At 38.6% G+C, this 14,266-nt stretch overlaps 1 protein-coding gene across 1 annotated transcript; it reads right to left on the bottom strand.

Moving 5' to 3' along the window:
- Nucleotides 1–1,361: 1,361 nt before the first annotated feature.
- Nucleotides 1,362–13,999, bottom strand: LOC133823452 (uncharacterized). The gene is made up of 6 exons (XM_062256228.1): nucleotides 13,663–13,999; nucleotides 3,227–3,319; nucleotides 2,616–2,745; nucleotides 1,995–2,292; nucleotides 1,844–1,898; nucleotides 1,362–1,727 (listed from the first exon to the last, which is right to left on the bottom strand). Exons 1-6 carry the CDS (start codon nucleotides 13,786–13,788, stop codon nucleotides 1,653–1,655), a joined length of 777 nt encoding a protein of 258 aa, XP_062112212.1. The 5' UTR covers nucleotides 13,789–13,999; the 3' UTR covers nucleotides 1,362–1,652.
- Between the last annotated feature and the right edge of the window lie 267 nt (nucleotides 14,000–14,266).

The following is a 14,266-nucleotide window of genomic DNA, read 5'->3' as shown; positions in this document are numbered from 1 at the left end:
GAGCCATTTCGAAGTAGTATATTTCAGCTCACAACCAACCCCACCAATTGGTCTACCGAAACTGTTACACATAATTTAACTATTCGCTGAGATTTTAAAAAACTTTTCACCCATGAAGGAATGAAGAATCCTTGCATAATCAATTAAAAATTGCTCAAAAACGAGCACCGCCTGTATCTGGATTATTTCTTGCATTAAGCATGAAAAAAATTTACAACAAAGAACATTGTACCATATTTGGGTTCTGATAGGTGATTTTCTCGCAAACTGTGAAAATAGCTCTAACCTTCTCCTCACCTTCAGGTACTTCATATTTTGTTTTTCCACCACACCATTGACAAAAATTGACCTTAAGGGCATTTCCCTGCAACTAGGGTCCAAAAATATTGTATCAACGAATAGTAATAGTCACATTATGACGAAAGAATTGTAACACCAAAATACCAAGAAAGAATTTAAAGAAAAGGTAATTCAGAAAATGCTCATAGCTGATTGAACTGCGACTAAAGTTGAAGATGAAGAAGAGGAAACGCCAACTAAGTTTGACTCAAAATGAGGATGCGCGTGCCTGAAACGCTCTGAAACTGCTACTCCAACACGTTGAAGACAGTCAAAAAAGAAGAATTTGAGGGCAATCTTCTCAAAAAAGATGATAAGGGATTGGCGGAAACAAAAATGAAGGAAAGCCCAGAACTGGTGTGGGGTTTCCAGAGATGCAAACAACCCGGAACTTGAATAGCTTTAAGCATATTCTATAACTAAGCCAAAAGAAAGAAAGAAAAAAAAACAGCCACAAATGAAGATGAAGTAGATTAAAGAAAATGGTTTAAGATGTTGAGAAAATAGATTTAGATGTTAGTTCTGTACAACACAAAATGGTCATCGTTTCGAGTTAACTCGGCCGACTCGCAGGAATCCTGATTCTAGTTGGTAATACTAAACATACAAATTGGCGCTTGACTATAAGAATTTTTTCATAGAATTTATAAAAATAATTTGTAAAAAAATATTATTCATGTCAGTATAAATTATATTTTTTTAATTACATTTTATTTCACATGCCGTTTATTTTGCTGTAATGTTAAGGACGATCATTTTAGTAAAAGACATCAATGACAGTATAGTAATAGTAACATGGAAATAATTTTTTCCTGGGTTACAATAACTCATTTTTACATTCTCATTTCTCATCTCAATGCTTCCATGCTTAAACGAGTGTCGTAGCTCTTTATACCGAAAATCTTATTAGAAATTAGCAGAAAGTTCTTTATGCAATAACTCTTGGCCAAAAACAAAATGACAAAAATAGACGGCAGCGAAAGTGGGAGAGGCAATCTAGTGTAAAGTATAAACCCTAAAAAAAACGATGAATGGAAATCTTATATTCCTAAAATAAATATGTAAAGTGTAAATAAATAAATAAAAGAGGGGATCAATGCCTCCACTCACCCAGCAGTGCAAAATTGCATGCTAGTGCAGAACATTGGATGATTATTGTACAAAGTGCCACCCTTCATAAACCAAACTGGCACTGTTTTCTTACTCAAAATTTCTCAAACTATAGACTTGATTTGGCTATGTTACATGGATTAGCATCAGGAATTAACCAGCTGCAAGTTAAATTAAATTTAAAGATTTGTTTGGAGGCATCCTTACTCCACTGCCAGCTTATCACATAAAGATTGGTATGCTGCACTGCAAAGCTTGAACTTCTCCTCTGCCACAGCCTATTATAGTACATAATGTCAGTAAATATATGTATATACATGCATGGATAGTATACACTAACAATTATTGGTATATATATGGAGAACCCAGTTGAATGAATGGAGCATATGCATACCTTGGAAGAGCCTAGATGACGATCTGGATGCCATTTTAGTGCACATGCTCGATATCTGCAACAGGGAACATGTAGATTAGTGGAAAGAAAACATTTTTAACCTCTTCAAGTTTCGATGGAGTGAAACAAGACTACTAGCAAGTGAACTTACGCATTTTTAACCTCTTCAAGTTTCAATGGACCAGAAGCACTTAATCCAAGGGCCAATTTATGGGAAGATAAATCTGATTCTAAACTCTCAGACTCGTATTCGTATTCATATTCATATTCTTCTTCAATCCTATGCCTCCAATTCCAAGAGTTCTTGGAGAACCTTGATGAGCTCCTCCATTGAGTATTCTCTTCATTAAGGAATGACCAATGATAGAATCGATTTCCGCCAAATGCAGATCGGAAAATGGTCTCTGTATCAACATAATCATCTTCATCTTCACAAATTCGGAATCCTCCTGACAGCATGCATAAATGTGAATTTTAAGTGAAACTTCCAAAGAATAAAATGAAATCAGGTCTGATGATTAATAGACCAATCATCCAAAGGAAAAAACAATTTGGGATTTGAGTTTAACCTGACAATCTCATGCCTCTATTAGTTAAAGCCAATAAAATAAACAGCAAACAAAGAAAAATGGTCAAATGTCTTCTGCAAGCAATAGCTGAGTAAAGAATTTTAGAGCATTTAGCTTCTCCCCAGCAATAGGTTTACAAGGTTGCACCCTATAATTTTTTAAAGGAAAAAGTTTCAGCAGAAGTACTACAACTGTGTCCTTACTTCTGTCCCAGGCTGGCGATCCCCTATTGCCAGACCCCTTTCTAAAGTCTTTTCCTGAGTGTGGCCTTCTGAACCATGAGGGCCCTTTACTTGATGTTGAGTCATCTTCGTCACACTCATCTCGCCAGCTCTGTCATAGTAAGTAAAGTTTTGATTAAAATCTACATACATATTTTAAAATATGGCTAATTGAAGTTTTTAACATTTTCTTATAATAAGAGCAAGAAAACAGAAAATCGGTCCTAAAATAAAAATGAGTCAATATAAACCAGAAAACTATTCTCTTCTTTGTACTCGTAAATCATAATCCGCAAAGAGATCAAAAAAAAAGTTACCTAACCCCCCAATGCCCACTTTTTTATAGACAGAAAACAGATATTCGGTCCTAAAATAAAAGAGAGTCAATATAAACCAGAAAATCATTCTCTTCTTTATACTCATAAATCATAATCCACAGAGATCAAAAGAGTTACCTAACCTCAATGCCCACTTTTTTAGACAAAAAATAAAAATAAAAGATAAACAAATAAATGAATAGCCAAAAATAACAAGATCAAGAAAAATGCTATAAATATAATATGTAAGAAGTCAAAAACATCATAGATGCAAACCTGAAAGAGGAAGTCCGCATAAGCACTGACATTGTGCAGCAAGTGTTCTTTTGCATGAAGCTTCCGAAACCTTTTGGAATAATAGTTGTTTTTCTGCAAATGAACAGCCAGATAAGAGTTGCAGACACATATTACTTTCTTCTAACAGAAACAAAATACAAATATTATATTGTCAAAAGTAAAACGAGAAAATAGTGGAAAAGAAATCTAAAGAATAGAAATGATATTTGAAAGATGATAGGTTGTTAACCTAAACCACACAAAAGGGTCCACTCAGTGCAATGTAAGTTAACATACTGCGATTAAAAACATGTTTCACAGGCAGTAGCAACCGTTTACATAACATGTTACTTAAACCAACAAAAAGAGCCTCACACAAACTAGTTCTATATAAAGGTCATATGTGTTAGGATGTTGTGGTATGAGGCACACAATTACACTTAAATTCTCAAAATAAATTAGACACAAAATGATAAAAAAATTGTAGAAATATTTTACTGACTACTTCTCTTTAAAATATAGAGGACGTGATTGACAATACTATTTTATAATTGGAGAAAATATACTTTTTTCCAACAAATGAAATAATACAAACAAATACTTGGGAGAAATCTCTCTCTCTCTCTCTCTCTCAAATGGACTTCTCTTTAAAATATAGAGGATGTGATTGACAATACTATTTTATAATTGGAGAAAATATACTTTTTTCCAACAAATGAAATAATACAAACAAATACTTGGGAGAAATCTCTCTCTCTCTCTCTCTCAAATGGACTTCCTAAAGATATATGCTCAACACAAATATATATATATAGGGAACAACTACAATGCATCCACTATTTTGACAACACCGATGCATCATTTTTCTATTTTCGGCACCTAGAAAGACATAATCACAAAAAAATTTATATGACGGTGTACATTGTAGCTATCTAGAACATCCTACAAATTTTTACGAAATTTTGAATAAATTATGATACCAAAAATAGGGTTGAAATTGTTTGTTGTACTCGTGCGTGTTTTTTTTTTTTTTTTTAGCATGTAAAATTTGATAGTTTGAACCATGTTTTCGGCTTTGTAAATGATAGGCCTCCAATCACCTATGTTTACACTAGGAGAGAGAAGGGGAAGAAGAGTGATCAGCACCCTATGGGAATATGGTAAAAGTTAGTTAGAGGAGAGTGACTTGAGTAAGGAGAGGTGTAGGAGGCTGTGATGTACCGTGGGAATTAGTTATCTAGAGGAAAGTTAGTCATTTGAGGGTGTGAAGAATATTGGTGTGAGTTGTAACTCTTGGAGAGAAATAGGCTCTCGAAATCCTATTATTTCTATAATACAGTGACTATTATCATTCCATTTTTTTTTTTGGGTATTTGCCTCTATTATTGCCATTTATGCAGGTTGTTCATATCAATTGGTATCAGTAGCCAGCATGTTCTTCCATGGGACCAAGAAAAGAGGTATCAGCGGAGTTGTGGGAAGAGAAGTTTGAGGCTCTTCAGTCCGAACTGCGCCGAGAAGTTACGGATGTCCAATCAGATCTGCAGCAGTTTCCGAAGGAGCTAGAGGTGCAGCGAATACCATCTTTGGAGAAGAAGATCGATTTCATGCTTGGTCATTTTGCCCAATTGCTTCAGGCAACTGGTCGATCGGCTCCCGATGTCACCGCTGCCAGCAACGATTGGCAGAGACATGCGGTGGACGGCACAGAACCTTCGACGCCGGCGACTTCTTCGCAGGACTACTCACCACCTCCGCAACCTACAGCAACAATTACATTTGGTTATGGGCACAATTTTGGACGAGATTACAAAGCTCCACTCATGGATTTGCCACTGTTTTCAGGCGACAATCCAGACGGCTGGATCTTTCGAGCTGAATGTTACTTTTTGTTGAACCGTCTTTCTGAGGAGCATATGTTGGAGGCAGCCATTATTGGCGTTGAAGGTGACGCCCTAACCTGGTTTCAATGGGAACATCAGAGGAGACCTATTTCTTCTTGGGCTACCCTCAAGACTCCTATTACTAAGATTTCGGGCTGTACCAGTGGGGTCTCTCTCATAAGAATTGTTATCGGTTCATCAGGAGGCAACGGTGAAGGAATATCGGGTCAAGTGGGAGGCACTAGCTTCTCGAGTACCAGGGATGCCGAAGCACATATTGGAGGGCAGCTTTGTCAAAGGGCTCAAAGAAGAGATTAAAGAGGCTTTACATATTCTACATCTTGTGGGCCTGGCCAACATTGTGGAAACAGCCCAAAGAATTGAAAAGAGTCACCAGCTTGACTCAACGGGCCAGCCAACTCGTTTTGTAGGCCTCAAGTCCAACCTAAGCCCTATTCACCCACCCAAGCCTTCATTCAGATTATCTGCAACCAAGCCGACTACGATGTCTTCTTCCTCGGCACCGTTTACAGTCAATCCAGGATCAACTACGACACATAGGAGCCCACCATTCAAGCGACTAACCGAAGCTGAATATCAAGATAAGAAAGCCCGTGGTGTGTGTTTCAAGTGCGATAAAAAATTCTTTCGAGGCCATGAGTGTGAACAGAAAATGTTGCAGATCTTGTTAATGATTGATGAGGAAGAGCAACAATGTCCGATGGACTCCCCACCACCCACACCGGATTCTTCAAATGAGAGCATTTCCGAGGAAACCTTAGCCACACTTTCGTTAAATTCCCTAGTCGGAATAACTTCAGCTCACACTATGAAATTGGCGGGTCACATTGGACATCAGCTGGTCACTGTCTTGATTGATAGCGGGGAAACTCATAATTTTATCTCCACGACCGTTGTTTCAGCAACAACATACCCATTGCAGCAACATCTTGCTATGGTGTGCTATGGGGTACCGGGGGCAAAGTTCGCACGGAAGGAATTTGCAGTCAAGTGGAGTTGGATTTGGGAGTGCTCCGAGTGGTCACTGATTTCTTGCCATTGGAGTTAGGCGGAGCGTCATACTAGGCATTAAGTGGCTGGAGACTCTTGGCAATATGCAAGTCAATTGGAAATCCTTGGTGATGAAATTTGAGATGGGGGCACTTGGGTGACTTTGCAAGGTGATCCCAGCCTTTGCAAGTCCCAAATCTCTTTGAAAGCTCTCATTCATACGGTACATCATGAAGGCCAAGGTTTTTGGGTTCAGCTAGGGGCTTTGGCAATAGACAAGAGGATTGGGAACCTCCAATTTCACCAGTAATTACTTTGATATTGCAGCGATTCAATGAAGTTTTCCACATGCCTTCGGGGTTGCCCCCACTACAAGCTAGAGAAAACGCAATCACGTTGCACGATGGTGTTGGGCCAATTTCAGTGAGACCTTATCGACATGCTCAGGTGCAAAAGGATGAGATTGAGCGTTTGATGGCGGATATGCTACGGGCTGGTATAGTTCAGCCAAGCACAAGCCCTTTTTCGAGTCCGGTGTTGTTGGTTAAGAAGAAAGACGGGAGTTGGTGTTTTTGTGTGGATTATAGGGCACTAAATCGCGAGACGGTGGCTGATAAGTTTCCTATACTAGTCACTGATGAGTTGTTGGACAAACTTCATGGAGCAAAAGTTTCTTCTAAGCTAGATTTAAAGTCGGGATACCACCAGATCCATATAGCAACAGGTGATGTGGAGAAGACAGCGTTTAGGACGCATGAAGGGCATTATGAGTTCCTTGCTATGCCTTTTGGCCTTACTAATGCACCAGCCACATTTCAAGCTCTCATGAACGAGGTATTTCGAGATTTTTTGCGAAAATTTGTGCTGGTATTTTTTTGACGATATCTTGGTTTATAGCTCATCACCGGAAGCTCATGCACACCACTTAAAACTAGTTTTGGAAAGGTTGAAGCAACATCAGCTATATGCCAATAGAAAGAAGTGTTCATTTGCTCAGATAAAGGTGGAGTAGTTGGGACATGTCATTTCAGCAGAAGGAGTGGAAGCCGATCCTTCCAAACTATCAGCCATGAAGGAGTGGCCTGTGCCGAAAACAATTAGACAATTGAGAGGATTTCTAGGCCTTACAGGGTATTATCGAAAGTTTGTTCAAGGCTATGGGAGTATAGCAAAACCTCTCACAGATCAGCTGCGAAAAGAAGCCTTCCAATGGTCCCTCGAGGCTCAAGATGCCTTTGACCACCTCAAACACGCTATGTGCTCAATGCCCATGTTGGCTTTGCCCAACTTTGCTCTACCGTTCATTGTTGAGGTCAATGCTTCAGGCTCGGGTTTGGGGGCTGTACTTATGCAAGAGAGGCATCCTATTGCTTTTTTTAGTCAAGTTTTGTCATCCCGAGCCCGCACCAAATCAGTCTATGAGCGCGAATTGATGGCCATTGTGTTGGCTATTCAGAAATGGCGACCATACTTGTTGGGCAGAAAGATTTTAGTGAGATCAGATCAAAGGAGTTTGAAGTATTTGTTAGAGCAGCGGCTGGTGGCTACTGAGCATCAACTATGGCTCACCAAGATCCTTGGTTATGATTTCGACATCCAGTACAAACCCGGATTGGAAAACAAAGCGGCAGATGCCTTGTCTCGCGTTCATCAGGATGCACTTTCAGCTACTGTGTCAGTTCCAAGCTTGCTGTCCATTCCGGATTTGAGAGCCCATATTGCCATGGATCCTCATTTGTCCAAGATTCTGCATGATCTGAGTTTGGGTAAGGAGGCTGGGGGTTATTCGCTGCAGCAAGGATGTTTGAAGTTCCGAGGATGCCTGGTATTGCCCTCCTCTTCACCATTTATTCCAATCCTTTTGCAGGAGTACCATGGCAGCAACATTGGGGGCCATTCAGGGGGTTTTTAAGACTTTTCAGCGGCTGGCAGCTGATTTTTACTAGCAGAATATGCGCAAGGATGTGCAGAAATACGTGGCAGAATGTGTTATTTGCCAACAAAATAAGTACTTGGCGTAGTCACCAGCGGGATTGTTGCAACCCCTTCCTATTCCAGAGCAGATTTGGGAGGATATATCCATGGATTTCATAGAGGGGCTGCCTCTTTCTCATGGCTTTGACTCAATCTTGGTGGTAGTTGATCAATTGAGTAAATATGGCCATTTCATTCCACTCTGTCATCCTTTCTCTGCCCTTACAGTGGCAGCGGTATTCGTGAGGGAGATTGTCAAACTCCATGGCATTCCTCGCTCCATTGTGTCGGATCGTGAAAAAATATCTTTGAGTGGTTTTTGGAAGGAGTTGTTTCGCTTGCAGGGCACTACACTCAAACACAACTCAGCTTACCATCCTCAATCTGATGGTCAAACAGAGGTAGTGAACAGATGTTTGGAAACATATCTCTGTTGCTTTGTGAACTCCAAACCAGGCAAATGGGCTAAATGGTTACCGTGGGCATAGTATTGGTACAATACTTCATTTTGGAATGACAACTTTTGTGGCTGTCTACCACAGAGAACCCCCTCCATTGGTTCGTTTTGAACACTCTGGTACTTCCGTCTCTGCTGTAGAAGAGAACTTGAAGGCCCGGGATGATATATTGGAAATTTTGATGAACCTGCATCGTGCTCAACAAAATATGAAGATGCAAGCAGGTAAGAAATGAAGAGATGTCCAATTCCAAGAGAGTGATTTGGTGTATGTCATGTTGCGCTCTTACCGCCAGCGCTCTGTGGCTAAACGTCGGAATGAGAAGTTGTCCCCCAAATTTTTTGGGCCATTCCCAGTCCTCAAACGAATTGGAGCAGCTGCTTGTAAACTTCAGGTACCACCAGAGTCCTTGCTTCTTCCGGTATTTCATGTTTCCGTGCTGCGAACTCCTTTAGATCCTCATCAACAAGCTACTGCCTTGCCACCAGATTTGTCTGCAGAGTTGGAATGGACACTTGAGCCCGAACACCTCCTGGATGTGCGACCCAGCACCCAAAAGACTCCCCCACAGGCTCTAATCAAATGGACAAACTTGCCTGCCTTTGAGGCTACTTGGGAAGATTTCAAGATCATTCAAGAGCAATATCCTCACTTCCATCTTGAGGACAAGGTGAAACTTTGGGCAAGGGGTATTGATAGGCCTCCAATCACCTATGTTTACACTAGGAGAGAGAAGGGGAAGAAGAGTGACAAGTCAACACCCGATGGGAATATGGTAAAAGTTAGTTAAAGGAGAGTGACTTGAGTAAGGTGAGGTGTAGGAGGCTGTGATGTACCGTGGGAATTAGTTATCTAGAGGAATGTTAGTCATTTGAGGGTGTGAAGAATATTGGTGTGAGTTGTAACTCTTGGAGAGAAATAGGCTCTCGAAATCCTATTATTTCCATAATACAGAGACTATTATCATTCCATTTTTTTTTTGGGTTTTTGCCTCTGTTCTTACCATTTATGCAAGTTGTTCATATCAGTAAACCATTTAGAATTTCTTGAAAATTTGAAGATGTTCTAAATAACTACAATGTAAACCGTCATATAAATGTTGTTGGGATTATATCTATTTAGGTGTCGAAACTAGAAAAAATGATGTACTGATATTGCCGAAAAAGTTAATGCATTGTAATCGCTCCATCTATATATATATATATATATATATATACTCATCATATGGCAGTGATAAAAAAAAATTAGTTTGTGTGGTGTGAACATTAAGTGTAACAATCACTATCATTGGCTCTTTTAAAACAACTTTTTTTTTAAAAAAACTAGGTTCCCGCCTAATCCTACAATATTTGGAGACTAGGAATCTATAGCAATTGCTGTGGAGGGACTCGAAACCTCAGACTTTATGGGACAAACCACATGCCTGACCATTTGAGTTATCCCTCCATTTAAAGCCACTTTCTTTGACTCCTTCAAAGCCTTATCAATTAAGTTTCTTACTTAAGAAACTTTGGCACACCATTTCTTTTTAGACCTTATCCCTAGCAAAACGATGAAACTACTATCACCAAATTATTGTAGTAAGCACAAGGATCTGAACTAAGTTTGTTGTATCCAACTCATCTCCAATTAATGAGATGGGTGTTTCAAGGGATGGGGGAGAAAGGGTGGATTGGGACTTTCGTTTCAGAAGGCCTCTTTTCGAAAGGGAAGTTCTATCTTTGATTGAGCTTCTAAGGGTTTTGGAGTTTGTTAATTTACCATCTATTTTGGACGATAGGAGGGTATGGGAGCCCGATCCCAACGAGTTGTTCTCTTGCAAGTCTGCTTTTCAGAAGCTCAATTTTAATAATGGTCGGTTTGATGTGTTGTGGGCAAGGAGCTTATGGAAAAGTCAAGTTCCTTCTAAAGTAAAGGTGTTTAGCTGGTTATTGTGCATGGAGAAACTTAGTGTTAATGATGTTCTTCAGCGTCGTCGTCCGTATCTGTGCCATTCTCCTAGTTGGTGTGTTTGTTGTAAAAAGGCGGCTGAATCTGCATCTCATCTATTTTTGTTTTGTGAGTTGTCCCAGTCAATCTGGTCAAAGGTGTGGGGTGAGTTTGGGGTGAACTGGTGCCATCCTTCTTCTTGCTCTCAGTTGTTATGTTGTGGTTTAATGGGGATAAACGTTTGAATAAGTTGTGGAGGGCTACAATTTTGGCTTCTTTTTGGGCAATTTGGTTAGGACGGAATAGCAGAATCTTTGATGAAAAGTCTAGTCTTTGTGTTTTCATTTGGGAGAGAATTAAGTTTTGGGTTGCCACTTGGGTGTATCGCACAAAGGGTTTTGAGGGCTTATCATTTTTGGATCTTTCTAGGGAGTGGAAGAGTTTTTTGGTAGTGTAGTCTGGTTTGTAGGGGGTGTCCCTTTATCCTTGTATTAGATTTATTATTGTACTAAGGCTTTCCTCCGCCATAAGCGAGGGTTATTTATTTTTTTGAGTGGGAGCCTGACTTAGTGTTTGGTCTCTAACTCCTTTTTCAAAAAAAAAAAAAAAATCTCTTGAAACAATATCAGGAATCAAATCTCTTCTACCAATATCTCGACACTTGTTTGAGATAGTATAGAAATTTATTCAACTGCAAACTAAGATCTTTTTTCCTTTTCCTTCAAACCTCCTAATTTGAAGCACATAGATTTCTTCTTCAAGTTCTTCATGAAATAATGCAGTTTTCACATCCAACTACTCTAAGTACAAATCAAATGTAGTATACATCACTAGAGCTACTCAAACCATGGCGAGTTAAACAACTATAGATAATAGTTTGTTGAAGTCAATGCCTTTTTCTAAAAAAATCTTTTCACCACTTATCCAACACTATAAAGGTCCACTTGGTCATTGCCATCATGGTTGATCTTGTAGACTCATTTGTCTCTGCTTCTCGGCTCTTTGTAGCTTTATAGAAATTTGATGGTTCTCCATCCTTTAATTAGTAGGCAGTATGCATATTTCCCTCCATAATACACTCTAAGGGCCAAGCTAGTTCTCTCCTCTCCCGAGTTGATTGTTGAACTTGTAGAGTTGCAAACTCTGCTTGCTCTTGTTCTTCGTGCTCTAGTGTAGCTTCAAAAGAGTCTAAAACTTCTTATTCTTGTCTGTCTTCAACTTGAATTGTAGTAGTCTCTAGTTTCTCTTTTGAGACATAAATAATGTGAGGATTTGGCTTTTGCATATAAACTATCAACAAGAATTCTTGCATTTATTAAATATGCAAGATTGGAAGTCAACTCTTCAGATGAATTTAAAGTTATCCTCAAGTATGAGTCCTAGCAACGAAACAAAGAGAATATATATGCATTTAACACCATACACGTCAATAGTGGGTAGCTTAGTGCTTGCTATGGTATGCACAAGACTAGATATTGCACAAGTAGTAGGAGTGATTAGTTAATACATAGCTAACCTTGGTAGAGGGCATAATAGTATTATAAATAGGATCCTGAAATATGTCAAGGTACCTCAAAAGTTGCATTTGTTATGAAGGATCAAACGTTATTGTCAAGCTATGTTAATTCAAATTATGCAAGTTATCTTGACAAAAGTAAATCCACCATAGGATGTGTTCACTCTTGTTAAAGGAGCTATAAGCTAGGTATCAAAACTACAATCTATTGTGACTACTTCTACGACAAATGCAAAATACGCCTAAGCTACACAAGCTAACAAAGAAGCAATATGGTTGCAACTACTATTGGAGGAACTCAAACACAAATAAGGACAGATTGCTCTATACTTTGCATTTGGCAAAGAATCCAACATTTCACTCAACAACATTTCACTTTGTTCGTGTGAAGGTGGAAGAAGAAAATGTGGATATATAGAAAATCCATATTGAAGACAACCTAGTGGATATGTTAACAAAGCCAATCAACAATGACTAGTTAATATAGTGCCAATCCTCTATTGGCCTAGCGAAACATAAGTAATATGAACATGGAAAATGTAGGATAGAAAGATTACTAAGTGGGAGAATTACTGGCAGGTAAAGCCACTTTTGTGGCTTTATTGTTGCATTTGGAAAAGATCCAAGAAGAAATGGCATGTAAAAGTTTCTTTTAAGTAAGAAACTTGAAGGGAAATATGCATACTGCCTACTAATTAAAGAGAAGCTTCAATTTCTTCTTGTCTATTGCCAAGATATACAGCTAATGTTCACGCAACCAATTTCTTCTTGTCTATTGCCATAAGATCACCGTCATATGAAGAGTTTATACATATGTGAAAAAGAGAAGCTTCTCCTGAGCACTTATAATTTTCTTTGTTAGAGAGTGAATTTTATCCTATTATAAGAAAGAATATTATCAATTGTGCTTTCCTTTAGAAAGTAGTATTAATCATTTTGCTATAGTATAATTATTCTACAGTTTTGTCGAGTATCCAATCTTGAACATGGGATTTGCACCCATTACCATCTAATAATCCCAAGGATAATAAATTTTTCTTGAGACCTTTTACCTGTCCTGAATGGTGCGAGCTATACCATCAATGTGTTTATCCAGTAGATTTTTTTTCCTTTCTCTTCCTTTAAATCCCAACCTTCTTAGGTCTTTGCATAAACTGCTCAAGAAAAGCCTAAAACTAATTAAAAAAAATCACCTAGTAACGAAGCTTCAATCAAATGTTGTTGCCGAACATATTTCCCCAATAGCTGGGAAGCTAGTAAATTTGAAAGTTACAGCACAATGACTACTATACACACTCCTTCAGACGTATCTACATTACATGAGTATAGACCAATAATCCATAATTGAAATGAGTTCGTATCTCAAAGCACATCAATCAAGAAACAAAAGCCAACATTTTAAAAGCTCTTTCGTTGCACTTCCTACCACAAACTATCAATTATCAAAATTCAAACACGAGTTTTAATGGGCATGTTACTAACTAATATCAAAATTACAATATGATTTACTCTCGAGAAAGCAAAAAATTATTTTTTCTAACATCAAACAATATTTAATCGAAAAGAAATTGAATGAGAGCAAGAACTTAAAACAGAAATTCAAATATTTAATAATCTGAAATCAAAAAATACACATAGGGCGAGAGAGAGAGAGAGGAAGCTAACAGTATCCCAATAATTGCGTCGTCGACGGTCTAAGACAGAAGTGGAGTGAAAATGGGCTGCCTTTGTAAAATAGCAGGAGGGTTTGGAGTTGAAGAGAGCAGCTTTCATGGCAATATAGCTGTTCATTTCCGGCGGAAAATGGGAATCAATTCTCACCGGGATTGGGAGGAAAGAAGATGGAGAGAAAGGAAAGTGTGTGGGGGGGGGGGGGGAGCCCAATCCCAGCCCTGAAGCTACGCGGATACTATTGATCCAGAGGTTCAGCCATAAGCACCAAGCCAAGTCCTTCGGACCTTCTCTCTTCCCTGCCTAAATATATGTAACTAATTAAAGACTAATTGGCAGCCAAAATAATTAAGAATTTCAAAATTAGCATATTAATACCTAACTTTTTATTTTACAGATGGACATTTGTTAACAATGGGCCGCGTTTGACATCACAATTATGTCTCACATGTTTAGTTTTTATTGGGCCGCGTTATTTAAAATTAAATCTTGTACCTATTTTAAATGTTTCATTTTAATTTTTACCCACTATTTTTAACTCTTATTTTAGTACCCAAATTTTCAATTAATATACTCATTATACCCTTTCAATTACATT

Source organism: Humulus lupulus, chromosome 3 (genome assembly GCF_963169125.1).
Source record: "Humulus lupulus chromosome 3, drHumLupu1.1, whole genome shotgun sequence".
Lineage (NCBI taxonomy): Eukaryota > Viridiplantae > Streptophyta > Magnoliopsida > Rosales > Cannabaceae > Humulus > Humulus lupulus.
Note: the sequence above shows the minus strand (reverse complement) of the source record. Positions and strands in the feature narration are given on the sequence as shown.

Excerpts from the sequence above, each read along its gene's own strand:
- LOC133823452 (XM_062256228.1), bottom strand. The coding sequence starts at position 13,788 with ATGAACAGCTATATTGCCATGAAAGCTGCTCTCTTCAACTCCAAACCC. Across the intron at positions 2,746-3,226 it reads ATGCGGACTTCCTCTTTCAG|AGCTGGCGAGATGAGTGTGA; the intron begins GTTTGCATCTAT and ends TTACTATGACAG. Across the intron at positions 1,899-1,994 it reads CTTGAAGAGGTTAAAAATGC|ATATCGAGCATGTGCACTAA; the intron begins GTAAGTTCACTT and ends TCCCTGTTGCAG.